This window comes from Lutra lutra, chromosome 9 (genome assembly GCF_902655055.1).
Source record: "Lutra lutra chromosome 9, mLutLut1.2, whole genome shotgun sequence".
Lineage (NCBI taxonomy): Eukaryota > Metazoa > Chordata > Mammalia > Carnivora > Mustelidae > Lutra > Lutra lutra.
Genome location: NC_062286.1, coordinates 123,558,623 through 123,573,884, shown reverse-complemented (window position 1 = coordinate 123,573,884; position 15,262 = coordinate 123,558,623). Strand labels below are relative to the sequence as shown.

General features: G+C 51.1%; 1 protein-coding gene across 2 annotated transcripts in view; it reads right to left on the bottom strand.

Annotated features, from left to right (window-relative positions):
* The window catches only part of PPP1R16B (protein phosphatase 1 regulatory subunit 16B), a 93,509-nt gene that overhangs the window by 20,318 nt on the left and 57,929 nt on the right, over positions 1–15,262 (bottom strand). For both annotated transcript variants that reach the window (XM_047744767.1, XM_047744768.1), the window contains exon 3: positions 3,785–3,855. In XM_047744767.1, coding sequence (XP_047600723.1) covers positions 3,785–3,855 — 71 coding nt within the window. The remainder of the gene's footprint in view (positions 1–3,784; positions 3,856–15,262) is intronic.

Sequence of the window (15,262 nt, the reverse complement as noted above, 5' to 3'; positions counted from 1 at the left end):
GCTGTGTGACCTTGGGTAAGCCACATAACCTTTCTGAGCCTCAGTTTCCCCATGAGTAAGTTCATAATATTCAAGACGCAAATATAAGTGAGACATAAAAAACATAAGGGAGCGGCAGTAAGATGCTTTTGCAAGTGTTGGTGAAATGAAAGGAAATTTTGAATGAGACTTTAAAATCGTTTTTAATTCCTGAAGGCCTTCTTCAAACAAAATTGTATGGACGACTCTACGTTAGAGAACGAATACATGCAGGGAGGGCTGACTCCAGTTGGAGCAGGAGTAGGTGTCGGTGGGGTAAGTGGGCTGTTGGGAGAGTCCCTCTCCCTGTCAGTCACCTCCAAGGCATGGCCCGAGGTCACAGTCTGATACCTCTGACTTGGGGACTTCTGACCCAGGAGCTCCATTCCTGGGGAAGCCCCAAGTAACCAAGCCTCGCCCCCAGAGAACCCACCCTCACCTCAGGGCTCTGGGGACCCCAATATAATCCCTGAAAGGACATGGCCATGTCTGTGCTCCCTCCTGTCCACATGTAGGCCGGTCCTGGAGAGAGGGCAGGCTCTCAGCAGCCCTTCAGAGAGACAAAGAGCTCTGACAGCCGTTAGAGCTCTCACACTCCAGGGACACAGACAGAGATAGACTCCACGGGGATGGAGGGGCTTCAAGCCGACGAGCAGAGAGAGGCAAGGACAGAGGGGGAAGACAAGGAGTCACTTAATAGGCCAGGATGGAGAAGCTGCAGGGGATGAGGCAGGGGTCTGGGCTCAGGACTCCCCAACCACGTAAGGGCTCAGCCCTCTTGCAGTGGGAGACACTGTAGTTATACTCAGACAAGCAACATAATCAGACTTGGTTTTTTTGTTTTGTTTTGCTTTGTTTTATTTTGTTTTTTAATCTTCCCTCGGGGTGGATGTGGAGAACAGACTGCGTGCAAGCACTTTTGGGGGTGGAGAGGGACAGTGAGAAGCTATGTTGAAATCACCCAGTTAGGAGATGATGGCGGCTGGGCCTACAGGAGTATCTGTGGGCAGAGGGAGAAGGGACTGGATGTCAGCAGAAGAATCATGGGCACCTTTGGGAACCCAAAGCCCTGGGTGTGGGGATGGGGTGGGGGGACATGGTGCCCAACCCCATCCCCAGCAGAGCCAGGGCTCAGCACCAGAAGGGCATGTGGGAAAGGAGCAGCTGTTTACACAGATGATGCCAGAGATCCAGGTTCTCTCTCTGCTCTGGCCGGTCTGGGGTTGGCTGGGTCTAAGGGCTTCTCTCCAGAACCTCAGGGTAAAGGGGATTCAAGGAAGGGTGGCTCTGTCTCAGGAGGGTTGAGCGAACCATGCAGCACTGCTGCATGGCCAGCAGAGGGCGCCAAAAGCACTGGCGTGAGGTCGTGGGTAGCAGCAAGGGGCCCCAGGCTGGCTGTCGCTGGGAGGTGGGTCTAGGAAGCCCCTGTCCAAAGGAGAAGTGGCTCAGCCCCACCTCCCCCGTGTCAGGGGACAGCAGAGCCAGAAAACCCACCCTTGGGGCACCAGAAAACGTGAGGATGGGGTGGCAGGGGAGCTCAGGTGGAAAAGGGAGGAGACTGTGCAACCAGAATTGCAGTCTTGTGAGAGTGATGCCCAGCCTGAAAGACAGCCAGAGCAAGGGCTGGGCTTGGGGTGCACGTTGCAGTGGTCGGTGGTGGCGTGGGCAGCCCTCCTCCCCCACACTCCCCAAGGTGGAAAATGGCACCTGCCGTTGGATGACTCCTCCCGCCCCCTCCCTTCCCACATTCAATCTAACAGCAGGCGTGGGGATGCCGTCTCCTAAGTCCCTGCCCCCAGCCCACTGCCTGGTGAAGCTTCACCACCTCCCTGTCTCCCTGGCGCTCCCCTTCCCACGCCCTGCACCCTCACCAAACCATCAGTCTCAATTTACAAACCCCGAAGGCTCCCTCTGCCAAGAGGAGAAGAGCCACTCTCCTTTGCCAGGCATGCGAAGCTGTTAATGTGCTCCTTGGTCAGATGCAGGGGCAGTGACAACAGTAACGACAGCCCCGCCAGTCACGTTATCGATAACCACTGGGAGTGCAGTGGAGGAGCCCTGGGACCACCTCGCTAGCCTTTGGCCACGAACTGCCTCATTCGCTCCTCAGAACAACATCCCGAGTGCTCCGGAGCCCTGTGTGGCTAGCGGCTACCATCCACCGTCCAGCACGGGGCAGATGCACAGGACATCCCACCATCATAGAACATTCTACTGGACGGTGCTATCCCTGAGCCTCAGTTTCCTGAGCTATAAAATGGGGATAAGATTTCAAAGGGCTATTGTGAGGCTCACCCTATGCTTCACAGAAGCGAAGTGACTGCAGACATGAGCAATGGGACGGATTTCAATAATAACAACACCATCTCATGTTTATGCCGTGTCGGGAGACGCGAAGGGCTGTTAGGAGTACTCACTTAATCCTCACAACAACCTAGTGAGGTGGGCGCTAGTTATTCTGATTTCACAGATGAGGAAAGTGAGGTACAGAGAGCTTAAGTACCTTGCCCAAGATCACACAGCTAGAATGAGGGGATGCAGGACACCCTGTGCACAGGAAAAGCAGCCAAAAGGACACATGGGAAGCCACTGGGCTGATGGCCAGGGGTGTGGCTTGCTCCTGGGGCTCCTGGATGGGGGCAGTGGTCAGTCGTCGTCCATCCCTTCCTGCCTTCATGGGGACAGGGAGAAGCTCTTACGAGCCCGGGGGTCCGGCAGCCTGGCCTCCCACCCACCATGTTGCATTCAAGTCCCCCTGCTCAGAAACTTGGGCCAGGGCACAGGGAGGCCTCTGTGTGTTCCTTAAGTCAGCATGCACATATTGAGCACTCACTGTATGCCAGCGTGGGGGAAGACACTAGGACGTACCAATGAACAAGTGACCCGGGCTCTGCGCTCATGAGGCTGAGTCTGGACAGAGGGAGGCCAACATCAAACGGTTCAGCTAACCGCTCAAATGGCCACCAGAGGGCGCGCTCAGAAGGTAAGGATGCCGTATCACGCACCCCAGCGCCCGAGCCCTCGCTGCCGCCTGGGGCCAAGCGGGCACATACCCACATGCCCGCATGCCCGCATGCCAAGAGAAATGCGGTACGGAGCAGCCAGTGTGTGGAAGGAACAGAAGGGCCACAGGGCTGGAGTCTGGAGAGCCAGGAAGCCCAGAGGGCCGGCTGGTCAGGGGCCAGGCCTTGAGGAGCCTTGTGGGAAGACACAGAGGGCTTTGAGTAACGTGAGACTTTGACCTGAGCATCCCTGTGGCCACAGCTCGAAGAGCGAAACAGGGCAGGGCAGCTGGGTGCTGGGGACCATTGAGGGGGCTAGCCCTTTGCCCTGCTGTGAGAGCACCTGGTTCGTGGCCACACATCATGGTGTGTGACGCCCAGGCAGGTCAATCACCTCCGTCACCAGGGTGGAGGGGTGCCTTGGTGGGTGTGAATAGACACGCTTCATAAACTTCAAGCTCAAAACAAACTTGCTTTGTTTGCAAGCCTCTCGTTGGGCAGTGAGGACGCAGTGGACAAAGGCTCCCTGTCCCTGGAGGCCGCACGCGCGTGTGCTGGGCATGCCTCCGCACCGGGGCTCCGGGGGCATGTTCGTAACAGACCCACGTCTCTCCCCCGAGGAGAGAAGAGCCTTTCAGATGAGGCAGCCAAGGATCCCCTTCCCCCCTCCTCCCTAAGGGCTCTGGGCAGGAAAAAGCAGGGAGGTCGGGTAACTGTTCAGGTAGGGGGCAGCAATAGGGGGACCCCAGCGAGCCTGGCCTTACCTGGTGCAGGGCTGTGAGTCCATCCTCATTGCACAAATCAGGGCTGACCTTATTCTTCAGGAAGTAGCGTACTGCAACAGAGGGGACAGGAGTGAGCATCCCGTCACGCACCAGTACGCGGCGATGCGAGGGGCCGGGTGAGACCCACTTTCCCCCATGGCCTGAAGCTGACCATCCTACTGACTCTTTACAACAGGCACGGGAGGACGAGGAAGCTGCTGTGGGGAAACCAGGAGTGAGCTGGGAAGGGCGGGGAGAAGACCACCCGTTCCACAGGACCAATACTGGGTCAGCACCCCCAGCAGGTGCTGGGGGGTGGGGGGCGGGGGACAAGGTCTCAGGAGCAGTGGGGGATGGGCGCGGGCCCTCAGCCCCCATCCTCGCCAGACCCAGTTCCTGGGGCCACAGCCCCGCGGCTTCCTTGGCCTGAGTGAGAACTGAGGTCCACGCGAAGGCGAGACTGAGGCCTCCACCAGGCTTCTAGCAAGAGATGCCATCTCCAGCAGACCGGGGGTTAGGAGTGGCAGGAGTCTGTAGAGGGTATGGTCCACACCAGTCCCATGCGGCGCTGTCTGCAGGCCCTTCCCAGATGCCCCGGTAGCCGGTCTCAGCCTCAGCACTGGGTAAGGTCATTTATGGCACAGCCACAGATCACCAAGGCCCAGCCCACCCATCCGCAGGCCACGGGGAATGCCCTGGTGGCCTTCAGGAGAGTAGAAGTGGGCACTGTGTTCCCATGTAGGAAGAGCTTGGGGAAGATTCTGCTCACATGAGGCAAGGGTTCAAATCCCATGGTCGGGGGCGTGGAGGGTGGGCCAGGCTTCCTGTTCCAGAAGACAGTCTTTGAGGCAGACATTAAACACCAGCTGCTAAAGGCGATATTTGTGCACAGTAATTATCAGGGTGTTCCCCATGCTGCATGGGAGGCCCCGATGTGGAATGACTCCCATGGCGGGCAGTTATTTTCAGCCAAAGGTGCGACAAATCACCCCATCTCTACAGAGCCCTTCGTATGCAGGAGCCAAGGCCCCCTTGTATGTGGGCTCTGCTCCAGTGGGGAGCCTGGCTCTGGACACAAGGGAGAAAAGACCCCACCGCCTGCACCCAGGGCACAATCAGGTTTTCCCGCCTCTGGTTCCACAAGGAAAATGATTCCTACATGCACAGTGTTTTCTTACTGAGCCCTTCCTCTGAACCCAGGTGCATGTACACGGCCTCCTTTCATGGGTCCCCATCTGTAGCTACTCCCTTCGTGGAGAAGAAGAGACAGAGAGTCCCAGTCACACGTGACCATGCACAGCAAATCAGATGCTCTGACTCTGAAGGCCAGACTGGTGGCCGCAGGGCTGCTCTGCTCTGACCCCGAGGCCCAGGTCCAGAGAGGAACCAGCCCGGCAGGAGCCCTGACAGCTGGTGTGGGGAGGAGGGAGAGAGCAGAGCCACAGCAACGGAGCCCCCCAGGACCCAGCCGGGCCTCCTCCTGCAGACAGACAGGCTCAGGGATCTACACACAGGACAGAAGGAACACCGCAGGTCCTGGGGGCGCGGTCGGGTCTTTCAGGGCTGTGTTAAACATGAGCTTGCCTCCTCCAGCTTCCTGTTTAAAACCCTCTCGTGGCTCCACCTTGCTCCTGGAATGAAGTCCACAGTCCTTTTGTGGGGCTGGCCAACTACATTACACGGGCTGAATCTGGCAGGCAACCTGTGCCTGTAGATCACGTTGTTCACTGCAACACATCCACGTTCATTTCTTTACACGTGGCCTGAGACTGCTTTCACCCGACAATAGCAGAGACTGTGTGACCCACAGAGCCTAAAATATTTACTATCTGGCCCTTTATAGGAAAGGTTTGCAGACCCTGATCTTCAAGGTCCTGCATGGTGGGGTCACCCCTACAGGGTGGCCACCTTGCCCCATTCCAGGGGGGCATTGCTCTCATCATAGTCTACGTGAATGGCTTGCCTTAGAGTTGCGCAGTGTGCAACTTAATCAGCTGTACCCAGCAGTCCCATCTCCATACCTCTCCAGGCTCATCTCTTGCTCTCCAAGCACCTTGCACCATGAAGGAAGCTGGCTTGAGGGTGTCTCAGGGGTTAACTAGGACTCAGGGAGCACAAACAGAACAGGGACACACTCTCCCTTCTAGCCAGCCGTGTTCACACGTGGCTGCCCACACCTAGGTCAGTGTGGATCCCAGAGCCCCAGATCCCAGGCTTGGTCATCAGTTTGTCAGCGTGAGCCATCTGCTCTCACACATTTGTTCAGCTGGGGCTGTAAGCAACTTACTCCTCCTCTCTGTTCCTCAGTGTCCTCATCTGTAAAATGGGGATCACAGCAGGGGCTCCTTTGTGGGGCTGCCATGAGGATTAAGTAAGAAAATACCTGAAAGCTGCTACCATTATTTATTTATTTATTTTTTAATACCAATGCAAAACAACCACGAAGCTCCTGCCTGATCCTGCCAGGTGCTGGGTGCTGGGGACGTAACCACTGACATCCTGTGTTTCCAAGAGCACGTGCCTTGGCTGTAAAGGACAGAGACATCTCTTGCTAGAGAGCTCTGAGCACCTGCTGGTTCAAGAACCACAATGTAGTGGTCCCCACTGCCCCCCACGCGAGCGAAGTCCCACTAAGACAGCAAGGAGGCAGCTCCCACCCTCCTCTCCTATATTCCCGCTACTGGCACCAACCCCGTCCCTCCGCCCACACCTCCCTGACAATCTGGCTGGAATCTGGGCCAAGCAGGGCCATCTGCTCCCCTCCATCTCCAGCTGTAGCGAGTGAGGCTGAACCGACCCATCCCGGCAGGAAGCGGGTGGCGGGCTGCCTCTGCGGGGAGCGATCACTGCTGATAAGCCTGTGGGGATTTTTTGCCACCTGACCCCTTCCACCCTGCAGAGCAGACTGCCTGACCTCGAGCTGGTCAGGGACACACCATCACAGGTGTGTGTCCTGCTCTAGGCCTGCGACAGTCAGACAGAGGTGTCTGCCCCCTGGAGGTGGACATCAGTCCATCCCGGCCGGCCAGGGGTGCTCGAGGGCCGAGCTGCTGTCACCCGGCCATGTGACTGGCACAGTCATGTTTGTGGGGTACACTCCTCCCACCCCATCTCACCTCTGCTTCCACCCAGAACCCAGCAACAAAGCCCACTTTTCCACTGCTTCCGAGGCACTGCCTGATCCAACCTCTGCCCCTTCCTGAATCCCTCGGTGACTGGGTCAGTCACACTGGTTTCTTTTATTTCCCAAGTCAAAATGAAACAAAACAAAAACTGGGCTCCTCCAGGCTTTCCCACACACCATTTCCTGTGCCTGGAGCCCTCTTTCTTCTCACTCTCAGCCCAGCAAACTCCTCTTGAAACTTCGATTCCAGCTGAAAGGTCACCTCCTCTGAGAGGCCTTCCCTGATCACCCCAATCTCAGCCGAGTTGCCTGAGTTGCTCTCTCCCATAGCACCTCACATTTCTGCATTTTGGCTTCACAATAGCACCTCTCCCAGTTTACAAATATGGGGTGATTAGTTAGTATATAGTAATTATATAATTCTTTGTTTAGTGTTTTGGGTTCCACGAGGGAGCCTGGCTCCTAACAAGGGCCTCAGGATTATCTATTGTAGCCTCTGAAATCTACTCTCTCACCAAACCTCTAGTTCTCACTGTAGTACTGATTGTCAGCTATAGTCACCACGCCGTGCATTAGCGCCTGTGTAACTACAGCTTTGAACACTTTGACCAACATCTCAGAAAAAAAGGTAACTATCTAAAAAGATGGATATGTTAATTAGCTTAACTGGAGTCATCATTTCTACACACACACACACACACACACACACACATAAACACCCTGTTATACACCTTAAATACACAAAATTCTTATTCCAAAACAAAAACAAAGCGGTATCTATTGCGTGAATGTACAAAGTAAGGGGGGGAGAATGCGCTGGGGCCCCCAGAGCTGCCTGCTCCTGGGGCCACAGGACTGTGGGGACATGGGCACAGCCCAGCAGACACACCACATGGCGTGTGACTCATGAACTGAAAAGCAACAATATGGATTTTATACAGAAACGAAGCAGCAAATCTCTCTCTCTTAGCCTCCACAGGCAGTGCAGCCAGATCAGGCAGCTGACTGCAGCGGCCCTTCGGCCCATTCCCAGGCTGGCAGTGAGGTACCCCCTCGTTCCCCTCCTGCCAGGAGGCCACACCTGACACATCTAGTTGTTCTTCATGCAGTCCGGTGCTAACGGTGCTCGGCGCTGTGTTGAGACCTCTGTCTATCCATCCATCAGTCCTCCTGATCCAGTTTGGGGATTAATGACCTGCTGTTATTACCCGTCTGCTGTGACTGTCCCAATCCACAGATGGGAAAACTGAGGCTCAGGTTTAAACCAGTGAAATGACTTACCCAAGGGCCCATGTCTGGGAACAGCAGAATTCGGATTTCTAACCCCGGCGGGCTGCCTCCAAAGGTTGACCACTCAACCACCTGGCTAAAATGGTGTCTAACAAGGGCCTGGAAAGGGAACATGAGCAGCAGGAAGAGGAGGAGGGTGAACGCAGAAGAGCCACAGCGACGACGAAGTGCAAGAAAGGCCAAGATCATTGTCGATAACTCAGCGTTCGGGACTCAGTAATCAAGAGAATGACCACTGACAGTCATCACGATGACCCTGTCAGTGCAGTCTGCACATGAGGACGTGAGGCACAGAGGTGAACACGTAGCCTGAGGTCCTGTGGCGAATGAGCACAGCTCTGGGGCTGACACGGGAGGCTGAGTACCATCGCCCTGTCCGTCTGTCTTCCTGCCGCACCTCCACTCCAACTAGACCCCGCCCCACTCGATTCCAGGCACTCTGTTGGCCTGACACCAGCTGCCATCCCCCACCCACCCGGCTGCTCCCCGTCCATGGAAAACCCTGCCCACATCGATCCCACCTCCTCCTCTTCCGCAGGTCCCAGGTCAGCCTTGCCTAGAGTCTCCCAGGGTCCTGCAGGTACAGCCTGATCAAACCAGTTCTTCTGCCTGCCCTTCTGCTCTCCCCTTCCCCAGGGGGCCAGGATTGCAGGGGGCCCACCCTGCTGCTCAGGCAAGGCCAGAAGGACCAGTGCTTTCAGATACGTTGCCCTGGGTCCTTCAAGCACGGCCACTCCAAAATCACTCCACTGAGCAATTTCAACCTTTCCGCCCACCACTGCTCCTCCCTAGAGCAGAAACAGCTAGAAATAGCTGCTTCCAGGGAAGCCCAGCCGCATGTGGCTGGGGGCAGAGACTCAGTCAAGTCTGATGGTGACTTCTGCAGTGGCTGGTGCAGCCCGTTCCACTGCCAGGCAGTTCACCCCAGGATCTGGGGCGATGACACAGCTGCGCTGGAGGATGGGCGAGGAGGACCTAGGCTTCCCTCAAAGTCACATCCCCAGGCACAAACCCCAGGAGCCAGGCCTCGCTCTTCCCCGGGGAGCCTCCTTCCAGGGTCCATCTGGAGAAAAATGTCGGACAAATACCAGCATTGGCAAGGAAGAAGGGACATCGAAACCTGTGTACATTGCTGGTGGGCACGTGAAATGGAGCAGCTACTGTGGAAAAGTCTGGAGGCAGGTCAAAAAGTAAATGTAGGGTTAACATGTGGCCCAGGATTTGGATCCTAGGGATGTACCCAAGAGGAATAAACACAAACATCCACACAAAATTTTGTACACAAATGTTTATAGTACCGTTATTTATAGTGGCCCTAAAGAGTAAACATCCAGGGGCCCATCCACAGATGAATAAATTTTTAAAAAGGTGGTTTGTTCATACTGTGGAATATTATACAGCCACAAAAAAGAACAAAATGCTGACACATGCCACACCATAGATGACCCTTGAAAACATCTCACTAAGAGAAAGAAAGAAGTCAGACACAAAAATGCCACACAGCATATGATTCCATTTATATAAAATCTCCAGAATAAGCAAATCCATAAAGATAGAAAGTGATTCCTGGTTGCCAGGGCCTGAGAGGAGGGGGCCCTGGGGTGTGACAGCTAAAGGGTACAGGGGTTCATTTGGGATAAGAAAAATTTTCCGGAACTAGATAGAGGCAATGGTTGTACAACCTTCTGAATATACTAAAGACCGCAAATTCACACTTTAAAGGTAAATTTCACGGTGTGTGAGTGATATCTCAATTAAAAAAAAAAAAAAGTAAGGGGCTCTAAGCTGGCCTTGAGCATCCTGCTGAGAGTTCTTTCCCCTGCCAGTCCCAGGTTCTGTGAGGTCAGCACAGCATCTGTCCCATTCGCTACTATACCCATAGCACCTGGGACAGTAGCTGGTACACGGTAGGTGTTCAATTCTTACTTCATGTAAGGGGAAGGAAGAAGGAAGCCACTGGCCACCTGGTCCCTTCAGGGCCCTGCATGATCTGGCCTCTGCCCGCCTCTCCCAGTAGCTTCCCTCCTAACTACCGCAGACCCTTCCAGGTCCACCAGGCACCCCCCTCTCTCTTGAATCTCCAGGCCTTCTCATGAGCTATCCCTCTGCCCTTCTCTGTCTTTACTTAGCCTGGCTATTTCTTAACCAGGTCTTGGGTTAAATGTCTCAGCGTAAATGTCACTTCCTCTGTGAATTCATCATCCAGGCTGGGTGAGGTACCCTTCTCGTGTGTTTTCTGTTCCCTCTCAAAACACTTAATGCTGTGATGTATTTGCGTATGGATTTGTCAGTGTCTTTGCTAGACTTTAAGCCCTGGAGGGGTGGAACTGTAGGAACGATAAATTTTTTAGCTACAGTGACATGATTTGAGCTCCTGGTCAACATCTGATGACTACAGCTGTAATCAGAGCCTGCCTAGTCTCCACCCAAGCCTCAGATGTGGCCAGAGCACCCTCTCTTGGGCGGTTCTGTGCTTCCTCCTCCAGACAAGCCTCCTGGCCCAGGCCACAGATATTTCCATCTCAGAGAGAATCTTCATCCCTTGACTTCTACAAAGAGGTCAGTGTCTCTCTTAGCATCTCCAATACCTTCAAAACTATGAAGACAAGGTGGCTGAGGGCATGCCAGGCATGGAGCTATAATCTTTTCCTTTCCAGAACCTCCATGCCCGGGACACACGGTCGTGCTGGACAGGAGCTGTGGAGAGGGACTCACATCAGCTATCAGATGCCTCTGCATATGTGTAACTTACATCTGGTATTAGATGTATACAGAAAAAGTGACTGCAGACCCTTTAGAAGGCAAACTCTATGCAGGCAAATCTTGTCTGTCTTCTTATCTGGAGTATCCAGGACCTAGAGCAAGAGCTCAACAAATATTTGTTGAGAGACTTACCAAATAAAAGATTCCTTCTAAGAAAATGAAACCAGGAATATCTAGGAACATCTAGGAAAATATGTATATTATATATATTATCTATAACAGTTCCAAAACCCTAATGAATTAAATCAAAGAAAAATAAATGGAGAAATATTCCACGTTCATGGATAGAAAGATCCAACATTGTCAAAGTGTTTGTTAGTTCTTCCCATCTTGACCTATAGATTCAATGCAATCCCAATCAAAATCTCAGCAAGTGATTTCATGAATATTGACAAAGTGAATCTAAGGTTTACATGAAGAGACAAAAGACCCAAAATCACACTGAAGAAGAACAAAGTTGGAGGACTGATACTACCTGACCTCAACACTTGCTACAAAGGAACAGTAATCAAGACAGTGTGGTATGGGTGAAAAACAAACAGATCAATGGAGCAGAATAGAGAGCCCAGAGACAGACCCACATAAATACAGCCAACTCTCATCCATTGCTGGTGGGAAAGCAAAGTGGTATAGAAGCCTTTGATAGCTTCTTACAAAACTAAACATACTCTTACCATACAATCCAGTAATCACATTCCCTAGTATCTACTCAAGAGTTGAAAACTATGTCCATACAAAAACCTGCACACAAATGATTATAACTGCTTTATTCAAAATCACCAACACTTGGAAGTAATCAAGATGTCCTTCAGCAGGTAAGCAGACAAACCATGGTACTTCCAGACAGTGGAATATTATTCAGTGTTAAAAAGGAATGAGCTATCAGGTCATGAAAAGACATGGAAGAACCTGAAATGCATATTACTAGGTGAAAGAAGCCAATCTGAAAAGTCTACGTATTGTATGATTCCAACTATATGACATCCTGGAAAAGACAAAACTATGGAGACACTGAAAAATAACCAGTGGTTGCCATGAATTGGGCAGGGAAAGGGATGAATAGGCAGAGCACAGGGGATTTTTAGGACCCTGGAAATCCTCTGTATGATACCATAATGATGGACACACATCATTAGACATTTGTCCAAACCCACAGAATGCACAACCCCAAGAGTGGGTCCTACTATAAACTGTGGTCTTTGCACGATGATACGTCAGCAGTGGGTCATCGGGGGTAACCAAAGCACCACTCTGGCAGGGGTGCTGATGATGGGGGAAACTATGCACATGTGGTGACAGGGGGTGTGCGAAATCTCTGTACCTACCCTCATTTTTGCTGTGAGCCTACAACTCTTCTCAAAAACTAAAGTCTAAATAAATAAACAAACAGAAAGAAATCGGAGAAACCTATATACAAAATAAGCCACAGTCAATGCTCATGAAAAATGCACAGTCTTTCTGAAATGTGGGAGTGGGAGAAGAATAACTTCCTAGTGTATCATGGACATTTGTACGAAATTTCCTCAGCGGGAGGGAGAACTGCTCTTAATTCATCTAATAAGAGAATATGTGTAAGGTTTCTCCACCAGAGCTGCAAAGCCTGCCTCCTTGCACCTCAAACTCAAGGCGAGGGCACTGCTGGTCCAGAAACACAACCCTCGTACCTCCCCCATTCCATTTGTGAACACATTGGACCCCAGCTGTGCCAGATCCCTGTTCTTCACTAATTCTGTTTCCAGAATGCTCCCAGTACCTCTCCCTGCAGCTTCCCTGAGATCCAGGAACCTGATCTCCCTTCTGCCCCGCAGCGCCTGGCCTCCTGGGAACTCTCCAAGGTACCAGCTGTTTCCCCCCAACGGCCCACTTCTCCCCAAATGCTCTGCACTCCTCTTCCTGATTTCCTCCTGTTGCTTCCCCGACCCTGTCTCTCTCACCTCACTCCTCTGTCTACTTATCTCTCTGCAATTTTTAAAAAATTTGTCTAATTATTTTATATCTCCAGTCAAGAAACAGATAAAAATATTCCCACCCTTAAGGCAGAGGCTGAATACACATAAACACTAAAATGGCTCCACGGCCATTGTAATAATATCTAACATTTACCGAATATTTTCCAAGTGAGGCACTATTCTCAGATGCTACATGTCTCATCCTAGTTAAACCCTGCAATAATCCTATGACTTAGGTGCTGTTATCAACTCGTTGACCAAGGAACTTACATGATTTGCTCAAGCTCACTTAGCTAATATGTGTTGAGAACCAATCCTAGAGTGGTCGATTGACAGGCACAACTGGTGTGTCAGGCATAACTAGTGACGAGGGATTCCTCACCCAGATATAACCAAGAATAAAACCCATTCCATATTCAGGAAGAGAAAACAAGTTGCCTATGAAGGGGGAGATTCCTTTAGCTCCCGCCTGCCCATCTGACCATTCTGTCTGCTTTCCCCGGTTCTACTCTCCTGTCCCAAATCATGCCCTGCCCTCCCCCATGCTTGTCTGCCTGGCTCTCAGTTTTCTCCTAAAGACGCTGTGTCTTGCTCTTCTAATTCAGCGCTGTGTTGCAAGGGACAGGGGCAAATCCCACTCTGGGCTTCCACCTGTCTGCTTGAGAAAATTAAACAAGATTTTTGAAAATTTTAAAGGTAACCACCCAAGAAACTGAAATTGGGATTTCTGTTTTCCATATCAATGGAAAAGATCAAAGAAAATAAGCACCATCTGCATTAAAGTCACAGAATGGAAGAAAGAACATAGAAACACAAACATCACAAGGCCTGTGGCAAGATGACCCAAAAAAACTAAACATCTACTACAATAAATGAAATCATCTACCCTCCCCTATAAAGCAGTGAAGATTTGGTTGTCAAAAAGAAAAAAAAATGTCAAGTGTGTGTTGCTTACAAGAGATACATCCCAACAAAATAACAGACTAAAAATAAAGGAATGCTCAAATATAAACCAGCCAAACGCAAACACAAAGAAAGCGGGGGTGGCAACATTACTATGATGCAGAATGGAATTCAGGGCAAAAACAGGAGGTAAGCAACGTCAGGTTGATTAAAAACAGATATTTCAAAATGAAATCCTAAACAGAAAGGAGATCAGTGGCTGCTAGGGGTCAGTTGTAGGGTGGGGAGAATGCAGTCATTATCATGAGAAAACCCCGTGAATCACATAATCCACAAAGCAAAATCCAGTGCAACAAAAAGTGCCCATATGTAAGTTGAAAATACAGTTTTTCCTCCGTATCTCCAGCACATACCACATGAAAGAAAAGAGGAGGGGTCGGAGGTAAGATTTACGGACAAGGACGCTCACAGCAGCATTGTTTAGATACACTGTTCACAACTGAGAATTGCCAGAAGCAACCCAAATGTCTACACAATTGGAGACTGATTAGGTATATTATGAACATTCACGTGATGGAATATTCTGCAGCTTGTGTCTTTGAGGAATTTTTAATGATGTGGGAAATGCCTGATATATAGTGTAGAATGGAAAACCAGGGATCAAAACTGTACATTCAATGCAATCTCACTTGGAAAGGAAAAATGCATTCCACACAGGCACACGCGGCTCACTGGAAAAAGAAAATTAAGATATGAACTGTGGTTATCAGTGCTTTTTATTTTATGGTGGCCAGAACTTTCCAAACATTTAAAAATACATAGGTGCGGGGCGCCTGGGTGGCTCAGTGGGTTAAGCCGCTGTCTTCGGCTCAGGTCATGATCTCAGGGTCCTGGGATCGAGTCCCGCATCGGGCTCTCTGCTCAGCAGGAAGCCTGCTTCCCTCTCTCTCTCTCTCTCTCTGCCTGCCTCTCCGTCTACTTGTGATCTCTCTCTCTGTCAAATAAATAAATAAAAAATCTTTAAAAAAAAAAAATACGTAGGTGCTACCTTCATAACCAGAATTTTCCCGTTCCGCTAAAAACCAAAAACCCTCTATCGAATGACAGCCAAGTGGTAAGAACTACATTTCTGGTGAAATTTCTAGGGGAGAACGGGGTCTCAAGCTGCTTTGACTCCATGAAGCAAACGCTGAAGCTGAGACCCCTGTGTCAGGTAGGAAGTTAAGTAGAACCAATAATAATATCCCTTTGCTTGTGTCGAGCAAGGGTTGGCAAACTCTGGTCCAATGGCTCAGTCGTGCAATTTTGAGCTGCTTGCAAGTTAAGGATGGTTTCTATATTTTTCTAATGGTTGGGGGGAAAAAAATCAATGAAGAATCCTATTTCATGACACATGGAAATTATGTGAAAGCCAGATATCAGTGTCCGTAAAGGAAGCTGAAACGGAAT